Genomic DNA, 17,752 nt, shown 5'->3' with positions numbered 1-17,752 from the left:
AAATAATAATTTATTTCCCTGAGTGGGAATCGAACTTTTTTATTATGAATATAAGAATGCATGCATGAAATCTTTATGTAAGGTTTTTTTAAGAGAAAAAAAAACAACTTAAACAACTGCTACTACTTTTTAGCTGATTAAAGGCGAATTTTCTTTTATTTTTAGCAATTCCCTTATTTTGAATATGAAATGATCACTTTAAATCAGGAATATTAAAATTTCTTGTATTTCAATTATTCCACCTTATCTAATTTAAACACAGGTGTTTATATTTGTATGACCATTTACTTAAGGCATATGTCGTCATTTGGCTATATCAAACCAACTTATATAGCCTATTAAAATTAAAATTTCGCAATCAATGCAAATGAAAAAAAAACTAGATATTCAAATAGATAAATATTTTGTTTTACATATATTATCATGTGCGTACATTAAGGTGTGAAGTAGCTTAGAATTATATTAATAATTCATTATATTAATAGTTGATAGTTAATTAATTGTTCAATGATAATCGTGTCATATACAAGGAGCGTTGTGGGATTCGCGATAAGAATTAATTAGTATGTAGAGTCAACATAATATTGTCTTATTATGCATATATATATATATATATTATATATCTATTTAATATATTATATAATATTTATATCGACAATTGCATCATATAAAAAAATTCGATGGCAACGGCTAAATAAAAAAAAAAAGCAAATCATTCTACCGGACGACGTAAGAACTTTGTATTACAAGTTTCAATGTTAAACGATAAAATTCAGATAAAAATGTTCAAGCAAGTATCGTCTTTATATCGTATGAGTGGATGAACTAAAGTTCTTTAATCTAATTATTACGTCACATGGAAAAAAATAAAAAAACACTACGTACCAGTTCATAAAGTGAAATATGTATAAAATTCAAATTTAGCTTCACACTGTATCCCGCACGCAATAGGGTAGGCAGAGGGAAAAACTTAGTGTTAAGACACTCCGTTCTCCACTTACAGACCTCAATACCAGAGAGAATAAATGGAAAAATAATATTTTTGACTTCCTCGAGTGGGTTGATAGAACCCACAACCGTCGCGTTACACCCCTGTGCTGCTACGGCATGACGCCATAGACGCCATGTAAAGATCGTAAATTACGTAGGCAGTGCACGCAGTAGCGCAAATGTTGAATACCCACCAGATGTCAATAAGCGGCCGATCCATTGTTATGAAATATGGGTACAATTGAGTACAATGCTCTACATCGTTGTATTTAGCGAGAGCAAAGAGGCTGAACGAGCCAAATGTCAGATATTGAATAATTGGGGTATCGGATGAAGAGGCGAGACTAAATATGGCGGGTACATTCTAAATGTCACTTCAATATAACAGTTGTTCACTTGTTATGTGCAATAAATTAGATTCTAATCACGTTATATGTTATAGCTTAAAAAGTTCGTTATTTTTCTTGATTTCATTAAAAAGGTATTATAACTTACTTATTTAATTAAGTACGAGTAACGTGTAATTTAATAGTTTCTGTAATTTTTTTTTTGACTTTAAGATATAGTTACGTACTTAGAGTTAAAATGACCTTCCTTCTTTACCTTCCTTACGCTGTATTAAATCGTATTCTTTATTTCATACAAATTCTTTATTTCATTCAAAACTCGTAGCTGGGGTCCGGAAAGTCCGGAATTTCCCGGACAAGTCTGGCAATAGGTCTTCGAAATGAGAAGAGAATTTCAAACAGTTCGGATTTGGACAAATAAAAAAAAAGTAAAAAATCCTAATATTTAAATCTCTATATTTAATGCTTCCAGAAATATTATTCAACACTTCCGGATCTTTAATAATTAAGTTAAAAGCAACCTCATTTTTTTCCGCATTTCAGGGTAGGTGGAATAATGTAACACTAAGCGTGACAGCATTAAAATATTAATGCGTATATTTGATTGATATCGAAACCAGATAAAAATTTACACTACTCAACATAGCCACGATAAGATCCTGATCTCAGATCTAATACTCATGATTAAGGGAGATATAATATTCTAATGGTTCGTTTACACGCTTAACAAGCCTCTGCATATGTCCACTACTATGTTAGACTGACATTGGTTGACTTTCTGCCGAATTTTTCACTTCATTTGTTTCTTCTTATGTATTTTAAAAATGTCAGGTCTTCCGCAAGAGCTGCCTGCCATACTTCTGTTAGGAACTTACTAACTTAATTACAAGCGTGTAAATGTCCAAGTCTTTGAAAAGGTTTGGAGCTTGTGACCGCTTGTAAACGTACCATAAGAGATAATCATTTGTATCATTGAGAATGATTTTGTATATTATTATCGAAAATGATTTTTACTATTGAAACTAGCAATGTCATATTTGTATAATAGATTTCAAAGATTTTTTATCAGCTTCACGCTGTATCTGCTTCGGGATAGGTAGGCAGATGGAACCTAGTGTTAAACACTCCGTTCGCCACTTTTCTCCAAATTTTGGAAGCATTACGTGTTGAGTGGCGAAATGGGGATCGAGTGAGTGGGTATTGAACCCTCAACCGGTCGTTTTGTTACAGTCACACTTTGTGCCCCTGCGCCATGGCTGGCCTTCAAAGCCTTAAAGTTATGTAATGCAGGACATATAAAAAAGTATGAAGAATAATATTTAAATAATTTTGGTTTATATTTTCTGCTGTATATCACCTTCGTTCTCCACATTAAGCCGGATTTACGAGGCACTGTCTGTTGATGGGCGAAACTCATAGCCACGCTTACCTGTAGAATTCAGGAAATGAAAATATCCAATATTTCATTGCTCTGAGTGGGAACCCAAGCCACAACCAACCATTTCCAATTCCACGCTTGTGCCACTGGGCCACGACGGACGGTCAAATAAAAAACATAAAATAACAGGAAAATGTGTACAATATCTTATCTCTGTCTCTGAGAGACAATGAGGTCAGAGACCCTCGACTGTAGGAGATATTATGGAGCTGTCCATAAATCACGTGGAACTCGAAAGGGGATGGGCGATGATGATTTCTTCAAAAATCACGATATAAGGGGGAAGGGTGTAGTAAGATATCATGTGTTTTTATTTCATTTGCTTACTAATCCGTGATCGGAGAACAAGTACCATTTGTAGAATTAATGATGATTACAGTATTATTTTTTTCCCATTCGAATTCAACCTGCAACCTTTCAGTCTAGACATTTTTATCATGTTTCTTAATTTCCTATAATAAATTAGATAATACTTTATGAGCGCATTTTATTATAGATAATATTCTAAATGACACTAGCTTCTTAGGAGATACTATAAACGTGATTTTAGGGGGTCTGGTGTTTTAAACCTCACCACATTATGAAGGAGTAAAAATCCTTATTTATGACAAAAATAGTAAAAACACATTACGTGCTGAATGGACGGTTTTATTAACTAACTATTATGTTAATCATAATAAACTAAACATGTCTGCACTATACTTATATAATTAATCAAATTTACAAATATATATCTACTGTTTACATAAATAAAAGCTTTTAAAAAGGTGAAAAAGAAAAATTAAAAGAATGAAGAAAAAGGAAAGAGTTGAGATGGGAAAGGAAAGAATTGAATTGAGATTGCCAACCAGTAGAGAGTTAGGAGAATACATGTCAAAAAGAGACCAGTTGAAATACCGCCTTCAATTGTAAAGCTTTCTAAAAGACAGATACGCACAGGTGTGTCACTCTTGAGTACTAATTGATTTACTTACGTATAAAAGAAATAAAACTTTTTAAATATTAAGAAGCATTTCACACACGAGAGTTATTAATTAGTTTCATATGTTAATACTATAATAATTTTCCTCATATAATTTTCCTTAAGATTAACGTTATCTTTATCTATATCAAAAGAATGTTTAATTTCTTATTAAATTATCGGCACTATAGGACTATACTATAGGTACTGTACACAGTTATTTCACAATGTATAATAATATGTAATAACCATTAATATTACAATAAAATAGAGTAAAACCGGATAGATGCCCCAATAGGCGTACGCAAACGTTTTTTAAATACATTCTACATGCGCCTCCCACCCTTTTAAAACGTAACCAGCTACGAAGGACGATTATTTTCACTTTTATAAGCTAATATGTTTGTAACGGACGGTAAAAATGCCTGAAAGTTAAAATTATCAGTCTATCATTGCATTGTAATTATATAAGTAACGATGGCTCATATGTTATTTCATTCACGTTGATAGATTTTCTTTAGAATTAAGAACATATTTAGGAAATAATAATTGTTTTTTGTATTATTTTCTATTCCAAGCCAAAAGAATAGTTGCCTCAGATTTTTTCAGTTTTGTATGTATGTTGTGACTATTTTAATAATTACTCATATAGACATTGTAACATTTTAAACTAAAAATAATATAATGTTTAATTAATGTCTTGACAGGCTGGTAGAGTGATACGCAAGCCTTATAAATTTGGCAACTAGCATCTACAGGTAGCATTATCTTATGAAAAAATCTAAAAATTATACATTTGTGGTTAAATCCTAAGAAAATATAGATTTAAAAAGGGGCAAAATTTTGTATTAAGCGGCTAGTTTAGTAAAAAAGATCGAAATTTCCAATTTTTGTATGGAACCATCGGTGGGGAGCCCGACTCGCACTTGTTGTTGTAATATAAAAGAATAAATATATTAAATTATTATGAATTATTAAGATCAAATATTCTTCATTATATATAAATAATTGTCAAGTTTAAATTTTCGATTATTTTCAAATAAAATAAATAAAGTTTATAAATTTTTAAATAATTTATTATTAAATAACTATTTATTATAAATTATAACATAATTATAAAGGTCCTTAATATTTAATTAACAATATAAATAAATGAGTAGGTAATTTTATGTGAGCTCTTCGGGAACTGGGGTATACTTTAGACCGGTGTCATTAAGTAAGGTTACAACCCACGCATCCTTGGGAAGTTTACCGGATTCTAGGAGTTTTACGGCAGCTGCAACGTTAGCACCGCTTGTGTATCCTACATATAAACCTTCCTTTTCTCCAATTAGTTTCTTATATTTTATAGCTTCTTCATCGGTGATGCTAACAGTACCATCTAGGGAGTCAAAACTGAAGAGGTTTGGGACGCAACCATATCCTGATCCTTGTAATAAATGCAAAGGCTTCGTTATCGGACAACCCTTGATGGGCTCTGAACCACTTGGCTCTCCGACGTAACATTTGATATTAGGGTCTTTTTCTTTTAAGAACTTCGAGGTTCCAGCAAAAGTTCCAGCAGTGCCTACTGTTGCTATAAAAGCATCAATACGATGTCCAGTTTGTTTCCAAATTTCAGGTCCAGTGGAGCAATAATGGGCATCAGCATTCATTTGATTGTTAAATTGATTTACATAATACGCATTTGTTTCTTCTGCGATTTCTATACCTCTATTTTCCGCTTGTTGGACATCAGCTAGGGTTACGTTGCCATATGTACCTTCTACTTGAGGAACTCTGACGCACTTAGCACCAAGTGCTTCCATATGAATCGCTCTTTGAACACTGTTACCCTTAGACATCGTAACAGTTAGTTGGTGCCCAAGTACCGCACACACCACAGCTAGGCCGCATCCCTGATTTCCTGAAGTAACTTCTACGACTGGTGCCCCTGGTTGTAGTTTCCCGCTTTCGCGAGCCTTTTGCAACATGTGAAGTGAGGAACGGCATTTGATTGATGCACCAGGATTCATAAATTCACATTTTGCAAGAATACGTCCAGGTCCTGGCCAGAGCCTGTCTAAGGCTACTAAAGGTGTGTTGCCGATAAGATCCAAAGCCGAAGCTTTGATTTCGTTTGGAACACCGTTAACACTGGCCATTATTTAAAATTTCAGTTTTCACTATAGTGTCACTGTTTACACTAAGTTCAAATATCGAACGCCGGTCTTTTTATACTATTGACCACTGAACACGGACTGGGTGATTGCGCACGCGCACCGTATACTCAGTATTTCGACGGATTGTATTACAGCGGGAGGTGTGCAAACGGCGATTAGGAAAAAAAAATATTGATATATATTTTTTCTATATTCTTGTACGATATGCGACTGTTCACTAAATAAATATAACGCTTACTATGTAATATTTTTGTTCAATGAAGTTGATAAATCATCCCGGAAATTAAAGCCCAACGATATGTATATTTACATAAATAATATTTAATTTATATCCGTAAGATAAGTGCTATATTATTATTTAGGTCTTTATTAATAAAAAAATGTATGGGAAAATTTTTCCAATGTGGTTTATTACAATATTTAATATTAATCCATTTTGTCCGAATTTTTTGCTAAAATTTAAGGGTTCCGATCGGGACTGACATAGTCCCATTTTTCATGAATTATACCACATATAGTGAGAGCTGCTGTTAAAATACTTTATTTTTTTAATTAGTTCCTAATAATTTTAAAGAAATATAAAACAGTATATTCCTAAGTAATGTATAACCACTCTAAATATAGATTTAACCGCCTTACAGGCTAAAATAAACAGTCAGTGAATTTTTCAAATACATTTCATTGTAAACTTTCTTTGAAACTCAAATAAATGGTTAATTAATACTTTTATTATTAATATTAATTATTGTATTTTTTATGTATGATCCGCTTTTAGCGAAACAATCCTGATTTTTAACTTAAAACGTAAGTATATCGTAACGTATATCGTTATTATCGTAAAACATTATTTTAAATCGCAAATAATAGTTATTGCGCTTATTAAAAGCTTTTATTTAACTTGCAATGTATGTATGTGGGTTCGGGTGAAATCTTAGAGCTCAATTTTGAAGTAGATATCGTCAACCGATTGAGCTGAAATTTTGTATGCACGTTTACTTTGGATGACAATGCACGATAAAATATGTGACGTCATTCTAAATCTAATATGGCGGACCATGCAAGATGGCGGAATAGTTATTTTTAATGTACTTCTACAATATGGGTATCAAATGAAAGAGCTCGTTGAGAGCAACTCGAAAAATAATGTGATGTCATTCTAAATCCCATAAGGAGGATATTGAAGATAGCCGAGTATCTATTTGGTCTACTTCTACAATATAGATATTAAATGAAATGGGTCGTTGACCGTAACTCTAAAAATAATGTGACGTTATACTAAATCCAATATGGCGGAACATCTAAGATGGCGGAATAGATATTATTTATGCAGTTCTGCAATATGGGTATCAAATGAAAGATCTTGCCGAGAACTATTAGAAAAATAATGTGACATCACTTAAAATCCAATAGAATCGACACGATTCAAGTTTTTTGTGCTTTCATATAATGAAAGGTATGTTAGTACGATTGAGCTGAAATTTTGTATACACGATTGGTTTGGATGACAATGCACGATAAGATTTGTGACTTCATTCTAAATACAATATTGCGGACCATCCAGAATGGCGGAATAGTTATATTTCATGAACTTCTATAATATGGGTATCAAATGAAAGGGCTTGTTGAGACTAACTGGAAAAATAGTGTAACGTCATTCTGAATCCAATATGGCGAACCATCCAAAGTAACAGAATAGTTATTTTTGATGCACTTGTATATTACGGGTATCAAATAAAAGGGCTTCTTAGGAGCAACTTGAAAAATGATGTGACGTCATTCTAAATCTAATAAGGCGGACCATCCAAGATGGCGGAATAGTTATATTTAATGCACTTCTATAATATGGGTATAAAATGAAAGGGCTTCTTGAGAGCAACTTGGGAAATAATGTGACGTCATTCTAAATCCAATATGGGGGACCATCCAAGATGAACGAATAGTTATTATTATTGCAATTCTGCAATATGGATATCAAATGAAAGGGCTCATTGAGAGCAACTCGAAAAATAATCTAACGTCATTCTAAATCCAATATGGCGGACCATCCAAGATGGCCGAATAGGTAATTTTAGTCTACTTCTACAATATGAATATCTATTGAAAGGGCTCGTTGAGAGTAACTCGAAAAATGTGACATTTTTCTAAATCCAATATGGCGGAACATCTAAGATGGCGGAATAGTTATTATTTATGCACATCTGCAATACGGGTATCAAATGAAAGGGTTTGCCGAGAATAATTAGAAAAATAATATGACATCTAGTGTGAGAAACTTTCTTCCTCCTGGCATTAATCCCGGCTATTGCCAGGGTCTGCTTTCCTACTCAACCAACTCCACTTTACGCGGTCTTTAGCGTCCTCAGTGGTTAGACCATTGGCTCTCATATCCGGCATCACGACATCCAACCAGCGCTTCCTTGGGCGTCCAGGAGGTCTCACTCCAGGAACTGATATAGCAAGGCACTTGCATCCGACTTAGTTCTTAGACCGGCGCGTAACGTGGCCAAACCATCTCAGGCGGCGCTCTTGGAGCTTATCCGCTACGTCACGGACCCCAAGATACCTCGAACGAATGTGTTGCGTATGCGGTCAGACCGCGTTACGCCGCACTTCCACCTCAGTATCTTCATTTCCGTGACGTGAAGCTCCTGAGTGTGCCGAGATAGTACTGGCCAACATTCGCTCCCGTATAAAAGAACCGGTCGTATGATGCTCTTGTATATCAGTCCTCTTGTATATGGCCCAGGCAGCACTTATCCGGCCATGGACATCGTGATCGATGCCTCCAGACTCATGCATAACGGATCCAAGGTACCTGAACTTTTCTGACTTATCGGCTGGCTCAGGACCTATAAGGATCGTGCTCGAGTCCGGGCTCCCGCAGGCCATGTACTCGGTCTTCGAAACATTTAGTTTAAGACCGCCGTTCTCAAGCGTACCCTTCCAGAGGTTCACTTTACGCTCCAGCGTCAGTCGGTTCTCGTCAATGAGTGCTCTGTCGTCGGCATACATCATCAGCCATGGAGGCTGCACTACATTGAATAAGAACGGACTAAGAGTCGAGCCCTGGTGAACCCCCACTGTAATCGGGAAGGGTCTAGTGTCGCCAACAGCATTCCTAACCATAGAAGAGGAATCGTGGTACATGTCTCTAGTGTGAGAAACCTAGCCAGTGGTAACTAAAAAGTAAAAAATAAATTATAAGCAAAAAATCATTTTTAGAAAAAGCTTTTATTTAAATGCTCTAAAAAGAAGAAAATAAAATTTGTCTTTTAAATTTTAACTATCAACTCATAACCTCATTGTACACAATTTATATGATCATAAAAGCTTGTCGCGTTTATCAATATTTAATTAAATTGAAACTTTAAAAATTGAAACTTAGCAGATTTTACATAATTAAATTAGCACTAGTTTAGTTACACAAGTAAATCGCGCGACAAGCTTTTATGATCATATAAATTGTGTACAATGAGGTTATGAGTTGATAGTTAAAATTTAAAAGACAAATTTTATTTTCTTCTTTTTAGAGCATTTAAATAAAAGCTTTTTCTAAAAATGATTTTTTGCTTATAATTTATTTTTATGTAACATCATCAAAAATGCTTACAAAAAAGTGAAAGATAAAAAGACATACCCACTAGGTTAATTTAATCTACAAATATAATTAATTAGTCATTCACAACAATTTTACCTATATCCTCGATTAATAGTTCTATTTCTTTACAAAAAACAATTAATTTAATTGAAAAGTAAGTAGATTTAAATTGTAATATCATTTTCATACGTAATATGATAAAGCATTTTTCAAATCTGTTATTTTTAGATAATTTTTATATTAATAATTAATTACGTTGCCTTATTTGTAGGTGTGAACAATTTAGATTAACAATCAAGGAAACACCGCTCCATTGGAATTATAATATCAGTAGAATTGCCATTGTAAAGATGACGATAAGGATAGTTACGGATATTTAGTTATAAGTAAACATTTTACGCACTAAGTTTTGATATCGTTGATTTTTTTATAATATGATTATTAAAGGAATACAACTGCAATATAAAGTTGCAACGAATTTCATGGAGATTGACTTTTATTTGTCTTCGCCTGCATTTTTAGTAATAAATAGATTAAAATACATCACTACGCTTCACTTCCATAATGCAGAATAATTCGTTGTTTTTTATCAGCTACATGCTATATTCCATATATAAAATATATTTTTTTTTAGGTTTCATTGTAGTAAATTGTATAAAATAATTATCGCGGTTGGTAGTCCGCGCGCGAATCCGTATAACCGAGGCCCGGTTAATCGAGTTTCTACTGTAATACAAAAAATAGCAAAATAGAAACTGGGAAGATTTCTATTATGCAATTATTCTATAGTTAGTTAAGATTTATAGAATCAAGAATTTTCATTCTTTTCATTATAAAAAACCGGACAAACGCGAGTCGGTCTCGCTTACAGAGGGATCCGTATAAAAATTGGAGCTTTTACTGAGATTCAAGCTCAGCTTAGTCAGAGCCTTCGCTACAGGAACCATACCAACCATACTATTTATTTTCGTATATTACTTACTAATATAGTGTTTGTTTGTCCGTTTTAGTGTTTAAATTAGTTTATCCTATTATCTATATTTATCAGTTCATAATACTCTACAAAATTTATGTGTTTTCTCTACTACGCGTGATACTGACAGATTATTTTGCGTCTGTCATCGTAAAATCAGGCTTGATAAAAAAAAATATATATTACAAATTAGCTATTTTAAAAATACACTTTTTTCCATATGCTACAACTGAAAGGTTTGTGTACCGTATAGCTAACATTCATCATATTTTTAAATATCAATATATAACAGCTTCACGCTGTATCCCGCACACAGCAGAGTAGGCAGAGGGAACTTAGTGTTAAGACACTCCGTTCCCCACTTTCTGCCGAATTCTGGAGGCATTGCGTGTTGAGTGGCAGAACTCAAGACGCTTTAATTTTTTATTTACTTTCTATTAATTCGATATTAGAATTAATATCGATTTATTCTCTATTAATTGCAACTTTAAGATCTAGAGTCGGTAGTCAAATACCGGGTTCCCACGGAGAGCACCTGCACGCAAAGAGCACAATACCGATACGCCCGCATTCCACCGCCACCTGAGCGTAAAGAACTGACAATTATCTTAGGATGTAGGAAAATATTTATCTATAAATGTATTAGGAAATTTATTTTATTAATAAAACTATTATTATTATGTTATTTTATTTATCTATTTCAAAGGATTTGCTTTAAGGGTCATAATCAGAAAAGTGGACATTTTCGAATTCGTAACGTAACTGATAAGTAACAACACTGATAATGTTTGTTACGAAACTGATGTCATAAGGTATTATACACAACAAAATAAGGATATTATATGAATAAAATATTGTTTTTTTTATTTAATGAGACACAGATTAAAATTTTAAAGATTCAATCGTTGAATTAACAGATTATAAATGTAAGAAGAAAACATAACAAACTGACAATATGAACAATATAATAATGCTAGTTAGTAAAGTAATAAACTTATATTTCCAGTTAGAGATCACAAAGTTAATGATAAAATTAAATCCACTTTAAAATATATAAAAATTTGAGTTGTTATCACTGGAATTAAGTTTAATTCTTTGTAAGTGTTTATTCCGCATATCTTCATATTTAATAGGATTGGTCTTTTTAAGACGTTCTCTATATCTTTTATGTATTTCAGCACTTGACACAGGAGCCATGACGCTTACTGAAAACACAAAAATATTTATCAAAAAATAATAATCACAAAATCACAACTAATTTCAGGCAGAATAAAAAATATTTTTAACTAAATCGGTTCAGCTGTTTCTGAGATTAGCGTGCACAAACACAGACAAACAAGCAAACAAGCAAAAAACTTAAAAATCATTATTTTTGGTTACTTTACTTTATGAAAAGTCACTAATAGTTTTTTTCATATGCCAGCATTTTTTTTTTCTTATACAGGGTGGAAGAGGTCGCGCTTCTTTAATTGAAACTGCATATAGGGTAAAATATTTCAAACCCGGAGCTAAAGAAATTAATCAAGATGCCTCAACAATTTGGACGTAGGATTTTTTTTTCATTTCACGATTTTTCTCCATACCTGTATTTCGTGTGACGCACACATACACATACTACTACAAAAATACTACTAAGCGTTGCCAATCTTCTACTTTTCATTCGTCAAAACAAAACCGAACGAGAAAGAACGATATCTCGCGTTCTTTTTCACGCAATTACCTATTTATTATAAATCTAAATAACGTTCAATTATTATTATTAAAATTGTTTAATAAAATCCTACTTTAAGTCAATTTATTATATCACCTTTATTATGAAATTATTTAGAAATACTGCATGGTTATTGAACCACCCACAAAATTATATTCAACATTTTTAACACACAAAATGATATTGAACTACGATAGATAGGTACTTACATTTAACATTAGTTTTACATCGTCGTTGTCGCATTTTTCTTTTACTAGCACTAATATTTACATCATAAGTAATATTAAAAACTCAACATTTGTTTGAAATGTCTTAAAAGAATGTACGTTTTGATAGTAGACTCAAATACTGACACAATAGTTTCTTATTTGAGAAAAATACTCAGTAATCACATCATCACGATCACGAAACATTCATCACGATTTTAGAAATCCGATTAATGATAAAATTAATATTAAACAACATCCAAATAATTTAAAACACTTAATAATTATTCAACGTATAAAGTAAAACAAAATAATGTAAATACAACAGAACTTAGCCGTTCCGCGGCTAAGTTCTGTTCTTACACAGATAATTAAAAACATTGTAATAGTTGCCATTAACTAAAATACTTATCGAATATACTATTAATTTTTTTATTAAGATTTTCATTATTATTTATATTTGTATAATTATTTTGATAGAAAATCGTATAAAAGTTAAAGAGTAAACGAGTTTTATAATGTTACACGAGAACCTACGAAAACTCAATACGAAATAAATTAATATTTAGTAATTATTTGTAAATAGTATTGATAATTTTATTAATTATTTTAATATCAAATCATGCGTAAAAAGTATAATCTACATTTATTATGAATTATAGTGTTATATTAAACAATCAATCAATATTAAAAATGCATTTTGTTATCTGCACAAAGACACCCCGCTCACGCCGCACCGATTACCGGGGATTCCCATAGAATCGGTGCGGCGCGTACATTCTGCGCAATAGTAGTTGGGTCGGACTATAGCTGAATGCTATTTACTAAACCATATAAATACAACGGGTTATGGGCCCAGACCATGTCGTAACAATAATAAAGAAGATTGCATCAATCGTAGAAAATTAGAAATACTGGCGAGATTAAAACAGCGTTACTTCACGCGACGCTTCGGCGTTGGTATTGAAATTTGGAGGTTAAGTTGCCGGGAAGGAATAAAAAAGAAAAACAAGCAAAAAAAACAATCACAATGGAAGGGAAACAGCACAGTAATAAAACTGGAAGGAGTAAAAAATTGGAATGCTTGGAAGTTCCAAACATCATCATCTGCATTTATTGTAAAAAGAAATGCTACAATTAAAAGAAATATTAAATGTTTCAAGTGTAATAATATAGGTCATTGTCGAGCTGAATGTAATGTGGACAGAAAATGTAATATTTATTGTTAAAAAAAGTGAGAAAAAATGCTATTATTGTAATAATTTTGTAAACATGTTAAAAATGAGTGTTAGTTTAAAACGGGAACATAAAAAATGTGTTTGTAGTGCAACAAAAGTAAAATTAAAAACCTAATAGAAATAATTCAATAAAAGTGTGTGTAAAGTGTATTCCTAAGTGTTGCGTTAATTTAACATCAGCTCGCCGCCGTTGCCTACGTACCTACGCTAGTTGCTGCGACTCGATTTCTTGAATGAAGCGTGTGCGACGTTGCCGCGCCGACAGGTAAGTGTGTGAGTGATAATATTACACTTTACAAATGGCGTTTTTTTTTAAAACGATTATTTTATTATTTATTTTGTTTGAAAAAATAACTTTTTCATTTTTGGGAATTATTTTTTTTCTGAATTATATTAGGCTTTTATAGAGTAGTTAAAACTGTGGTTTCATTTAAAGTGGTGCCGTCAATTCCACCCTGTATACATATCTTCCATATACAAGCACCGGTTCGATACAATTTTATTATAAACATATATAAGAAAACATTGGTACCGTAATTGTGAACTAGGCTTCATATTTTCTCAATTTCGTTACGTAACGAAATATAACGAAGTTGAGAATGAAATCTGAGAAATTCTAACCCTTTTAAATATTTGCTCATAAGCCACGTGTTGCATCTGCAAGCACTGAAGTTCTTTTTTGAGATTTTGTAAAAAGAAGCAAATAACATAAACAAGAAAATGAAATTATAGAATACTTACCAAAATAAAAGCCGTTTATAACCCTGAGATGTAATTTCACGCATTCACTCTAAAACATTTGAACCCGTCAACTGCTGCGAGAACACTACTGGTTGTAACTACGACAGCATTGACTTTTAGAATTATGGTGCCACAATAAAAAACAATATTAAACACCATCCAAAATAATTGCGTTCATAATTTAATTGTACGTTACTAGCCCTGAGTAACAAAAAGACAATATTTTGGGACAAATTTACTTAACTAATATATATTGTTTATTAAATAATGTATCAATAAAAGTAGTTCTATTTAATATTATGCATAAAGTAAAGTAATATAAACATATCTGAAATCAAATAAAACCATAAACATTCGTAACAAATCAATTCTTAAAAAGTAAAGTGGTGAATGGGACACGAAAAATTGTATGGAAGCATTTTGAAAGGTTTTTTGCAACTAACAACAAATACTATTATTTACCATAATACATTTAAAATATTACAAAAATCTTTAAGTTAATAAATAAATTTATCGTAAATGGCAAAATATTTAAATTATCTTTAAAATTGTGTTTTTAAAACGCATTCAAAGTAGCGGGACAAGAAAAGACACAAAAAGGACACTTTTTCTGATTATGACCCTTAAATGAAATGTTATTACGTTTAGGAAGACATTTAATAGGTATATTATTTACATAAATAATTAGCATTGTATTACATGCAGTAATACAATGCAGTTCATTAGACAATTAGACAGATAACAATAGACTATATTTTCTATGTTTTATTAGATTGCATTACCGACAGAATATTGTATAAATGTAGCTTTATTTAAATTTAATTTTATTATTCCTTCCTTTAGATGCCGCAACATATTACGTAAATTAAAAAACAAATCTAAATCAATAAAACAAGTAAGTAAACTCCATTAAATTTTTAAAAATTTTAAAACCTTTAATTACATACCTCCACCAATAAAAAAAATTAAAATACAGATAATAAATCAATTAAAAAAAAGAAAAGAGTTTATATTTCTAACACGTCTAAGTTTTAACTATTCATCTTCGCGTCAAACAATAATACGATTAAAAAGAATAAGAAAGAGCACTCGGCTGGCTCTGTGGGAATCAAATCACGACTCACGCGCAGCATCGTGAAAGGATCTTAGGACAGTTTTGTATACAGCATGTTTTATTTATTATTATTTTTATAAAATAATTCATTTTTTTATTTAGCTTTATTATATAGTTTGTATTCCGCACATAGTAGGGTAGGCAAAGGGAACGGAACCTTGTGTCAAGACACTCCATTACCATTAAGACACTTTCGATTCCCACTTTCCTATACACTAACAATAGAAATAACGGTAACGGTACACTAAAAATAGAAATACAAAACAAAATTATAACTTATATCTAGTATATACAAATAACATTTTATGCAGCACAAAAGGGGGTCTAACCACTAATAATAATTAGCCTTAAGTATGTAATATAAATTGATGTCGTCGATCACATGATAAATTTTCTTTCACTTTTATCAATCCTTTTTATACTTTATCAATCGTATGTCGAAAATTAACAATCAAATAAAGATAAAAACTTATTACTTATATGACAATACCATATAAAAGAAGTAAAGGTCTAAAGTAATCAAAATAGACATAATTAATAACAATTAAAATACCAGAAAATTTATTGAGGCCAGCAGGTTATGGGTTCGACTCCCACTCGAGAAAATGAAATATGAAAGTAATATTTTCATTTTCTTTGCTTTGGTGTTGAGGCAAAGCGCGGCGTTGAGTTCCGCCACTTACACTTACTTCAAAATTCGGCGCAAAATGGAGAACAGACTGTCTTAAGACTTGCCTTCTCCTACCCTGGCGTGTAGGATACAGTGTGACGCTAAAAAAATAACAATTATATAATTTGAAACAGGCTGTATCTAATCCGTAGGCAGGTACGGATGCACCTGAGTATTTTACGCGGCGACTCTCTGGCGCCGAGCTGACCGTCACCGCTAACCGACGCGTTATGCCGACAATGCCGGCGTCATTAGTATACACTTACTACAAACAAAGTTCAATTTGAAATTTTCACCTTTTTGTCCATTTATCGCATTAATCATTGTAGTAAAGAGAATGGTTCTTCGCACTATTCGTACGGAGAAGCTAAACAGACATTTTTTTTGACATTTGTAAAGTATTTGCGTGAAGATAATTGCTTATAGTTTAATTATTCATTAAGTATACTGAAGCCAGTCGTGGCGCAGGTCCAGGCCCAGGCCCAGGCAACACACAATACCTCCAGACTTCGCCGGAAAGTGATCAACGGAGTATCTTAACTAGGTTTTAGGTTTAGGTTAGCTAGGGTTTCCTTGTTCTCTCAGACTACCCTGCTATGTGCGGGTGCAGTGTACAGCGTAAGGTCAAAAAAATACAAATCCTTCGAAGGAGAATCGAACTTGTAACCATTGCGTACTTATTAATGCGAGACTCCACGGGACAGGCCTCTAATAAAATATATGTTACGACATTATAATATTTTCATTTTTACGCTCTGGAGTCGAAGCAAAGCACGGCATTGAAAACGGCCTTTAGAAATGGGAAATGTTAAGTTGTTGTTAGGAAATGTCTTCCCTCTGCCTATCCTGCTATGTGAGAGTTACAGCGAGAAGCTGAAAAAAATGTTTTATTAATTTTAGTAAGGTAGTTCGTCATAATACGTCATGGCGTTATATTTATAGAAATAATCGTGATTGTTTTTTATAGTCATTTAGGTAATATTAAGATATTTTACAAATTAATAAATTGGTTAGGTTCACGAAATAAAATTGGTAGGACTGGAATAATTTACGAATATTATAATTTCTACTCCATTAGTGAACACTGTATATAGATAGATCTAGTATTAAATATACTTCTTGTTCTTGTTCTTCTTCTACGTGGCATTAGTTTATTGCCAGGGTCTGTCTTCCGACTTAATCTACTCCACTTTGCACGGTCTTCAGCATCCTCGATGGTTAGTTCCTTATATAGTAAATTTAGCGAATTTATTTTTTTATATTTGTGTGTTATTTAGAAAAAATGATCCCAGCGAAACGTTGATGTTCTGTAAAAAAAGTAGTGATGGTCTGGTCGAGTGAACGTAAAAATATTATTAAAATTAAGTTTCTTTTTTTTGCATTGAATATATTCTTATATATATTTTATTACCTGTATATAATTTCATTTCACATACTATTATTTTTTAGGGTTCTATATCTCAAAACAAAAAACGGATTAACGCACGGATTTATCTAAAGATCGCGGATGTATAAAAATAAAAATTTCATACGACCTTCGAATGGATAATCATGAAACCAGTAAGGAACATTCAGTGGACAATGGAGTCGAACTTGACCGGGT

General features: G+C 32.2%; 1 protein-coding gene and 1 long non-coding RNA gene across 2 annotated transcripts; both read right to left on the bottom strand.

Annotated features, from left to right (window-relative positions):
- Positions 1–4,790: 4,790 nt before the first annotated feature.
- On the bottom strand, positions 4,791–5,969 carry LOC146537831 (uncharacterized). The gene has a single exon (XM_085188197.1). The coding sequence runs from the start codon at positions 5,878–5,880 to the stop codon at positions 4,903–4,905; it is 978 nt and encodes a 325-aa protein (XP_085044323.1). The 5' UTR covers positions 5,881–5,969; the 3' UTR covers positions 4,791–4,902.
- Positions 5,970–11,450: 5,481 nt separating this feature from the next.
- On the bottom strand, positions 11,451–14,474 carry LOC146537830 (uncharacterized). The gene is made up of 2 exons (XR_014878106.1): positions 14,366–14,474; positions 11,451–11,674 (listed from the first exon to the last, which is right to left on the bottom strand). It is a non-coding gene; the product is annotated as an uncharacterized LOC146537830 (long non-coding RNA).
- Positions 14,475–17,752: the final 3,278 nt, after the last annotated feature.

This window comes from Heliconius melpomene, chromosome 7, assembly GCF_056956725.1.
Source record: "Heliconius melpomene rosina isolate 202511_hmr_F chromosome 7, ASM5695672v1, whole genome shotgun sequence".
Taxonomy (NCBI): Eukaryota; Metazoa; Arthropoda; class Insecta; order Lepidoptera; family Nymphalidae; genus Heliconius; species Heliconius melpomene.
Note: the sequence above shows the minus strand (reverse complement) of the source record. Positions and strands in the feature narration are given on the sequence as shown.

Bases quoted from the DNA above. Each gene is read 5' to 3' on its own strand.
- LOC146537831 (XM_085188197.1), bottom strand. From the start codon at position 5,880: ATGGCCAGTGTTAACGGTGTTCCAAACGAAATCAAAGCTTCGGCTTTG.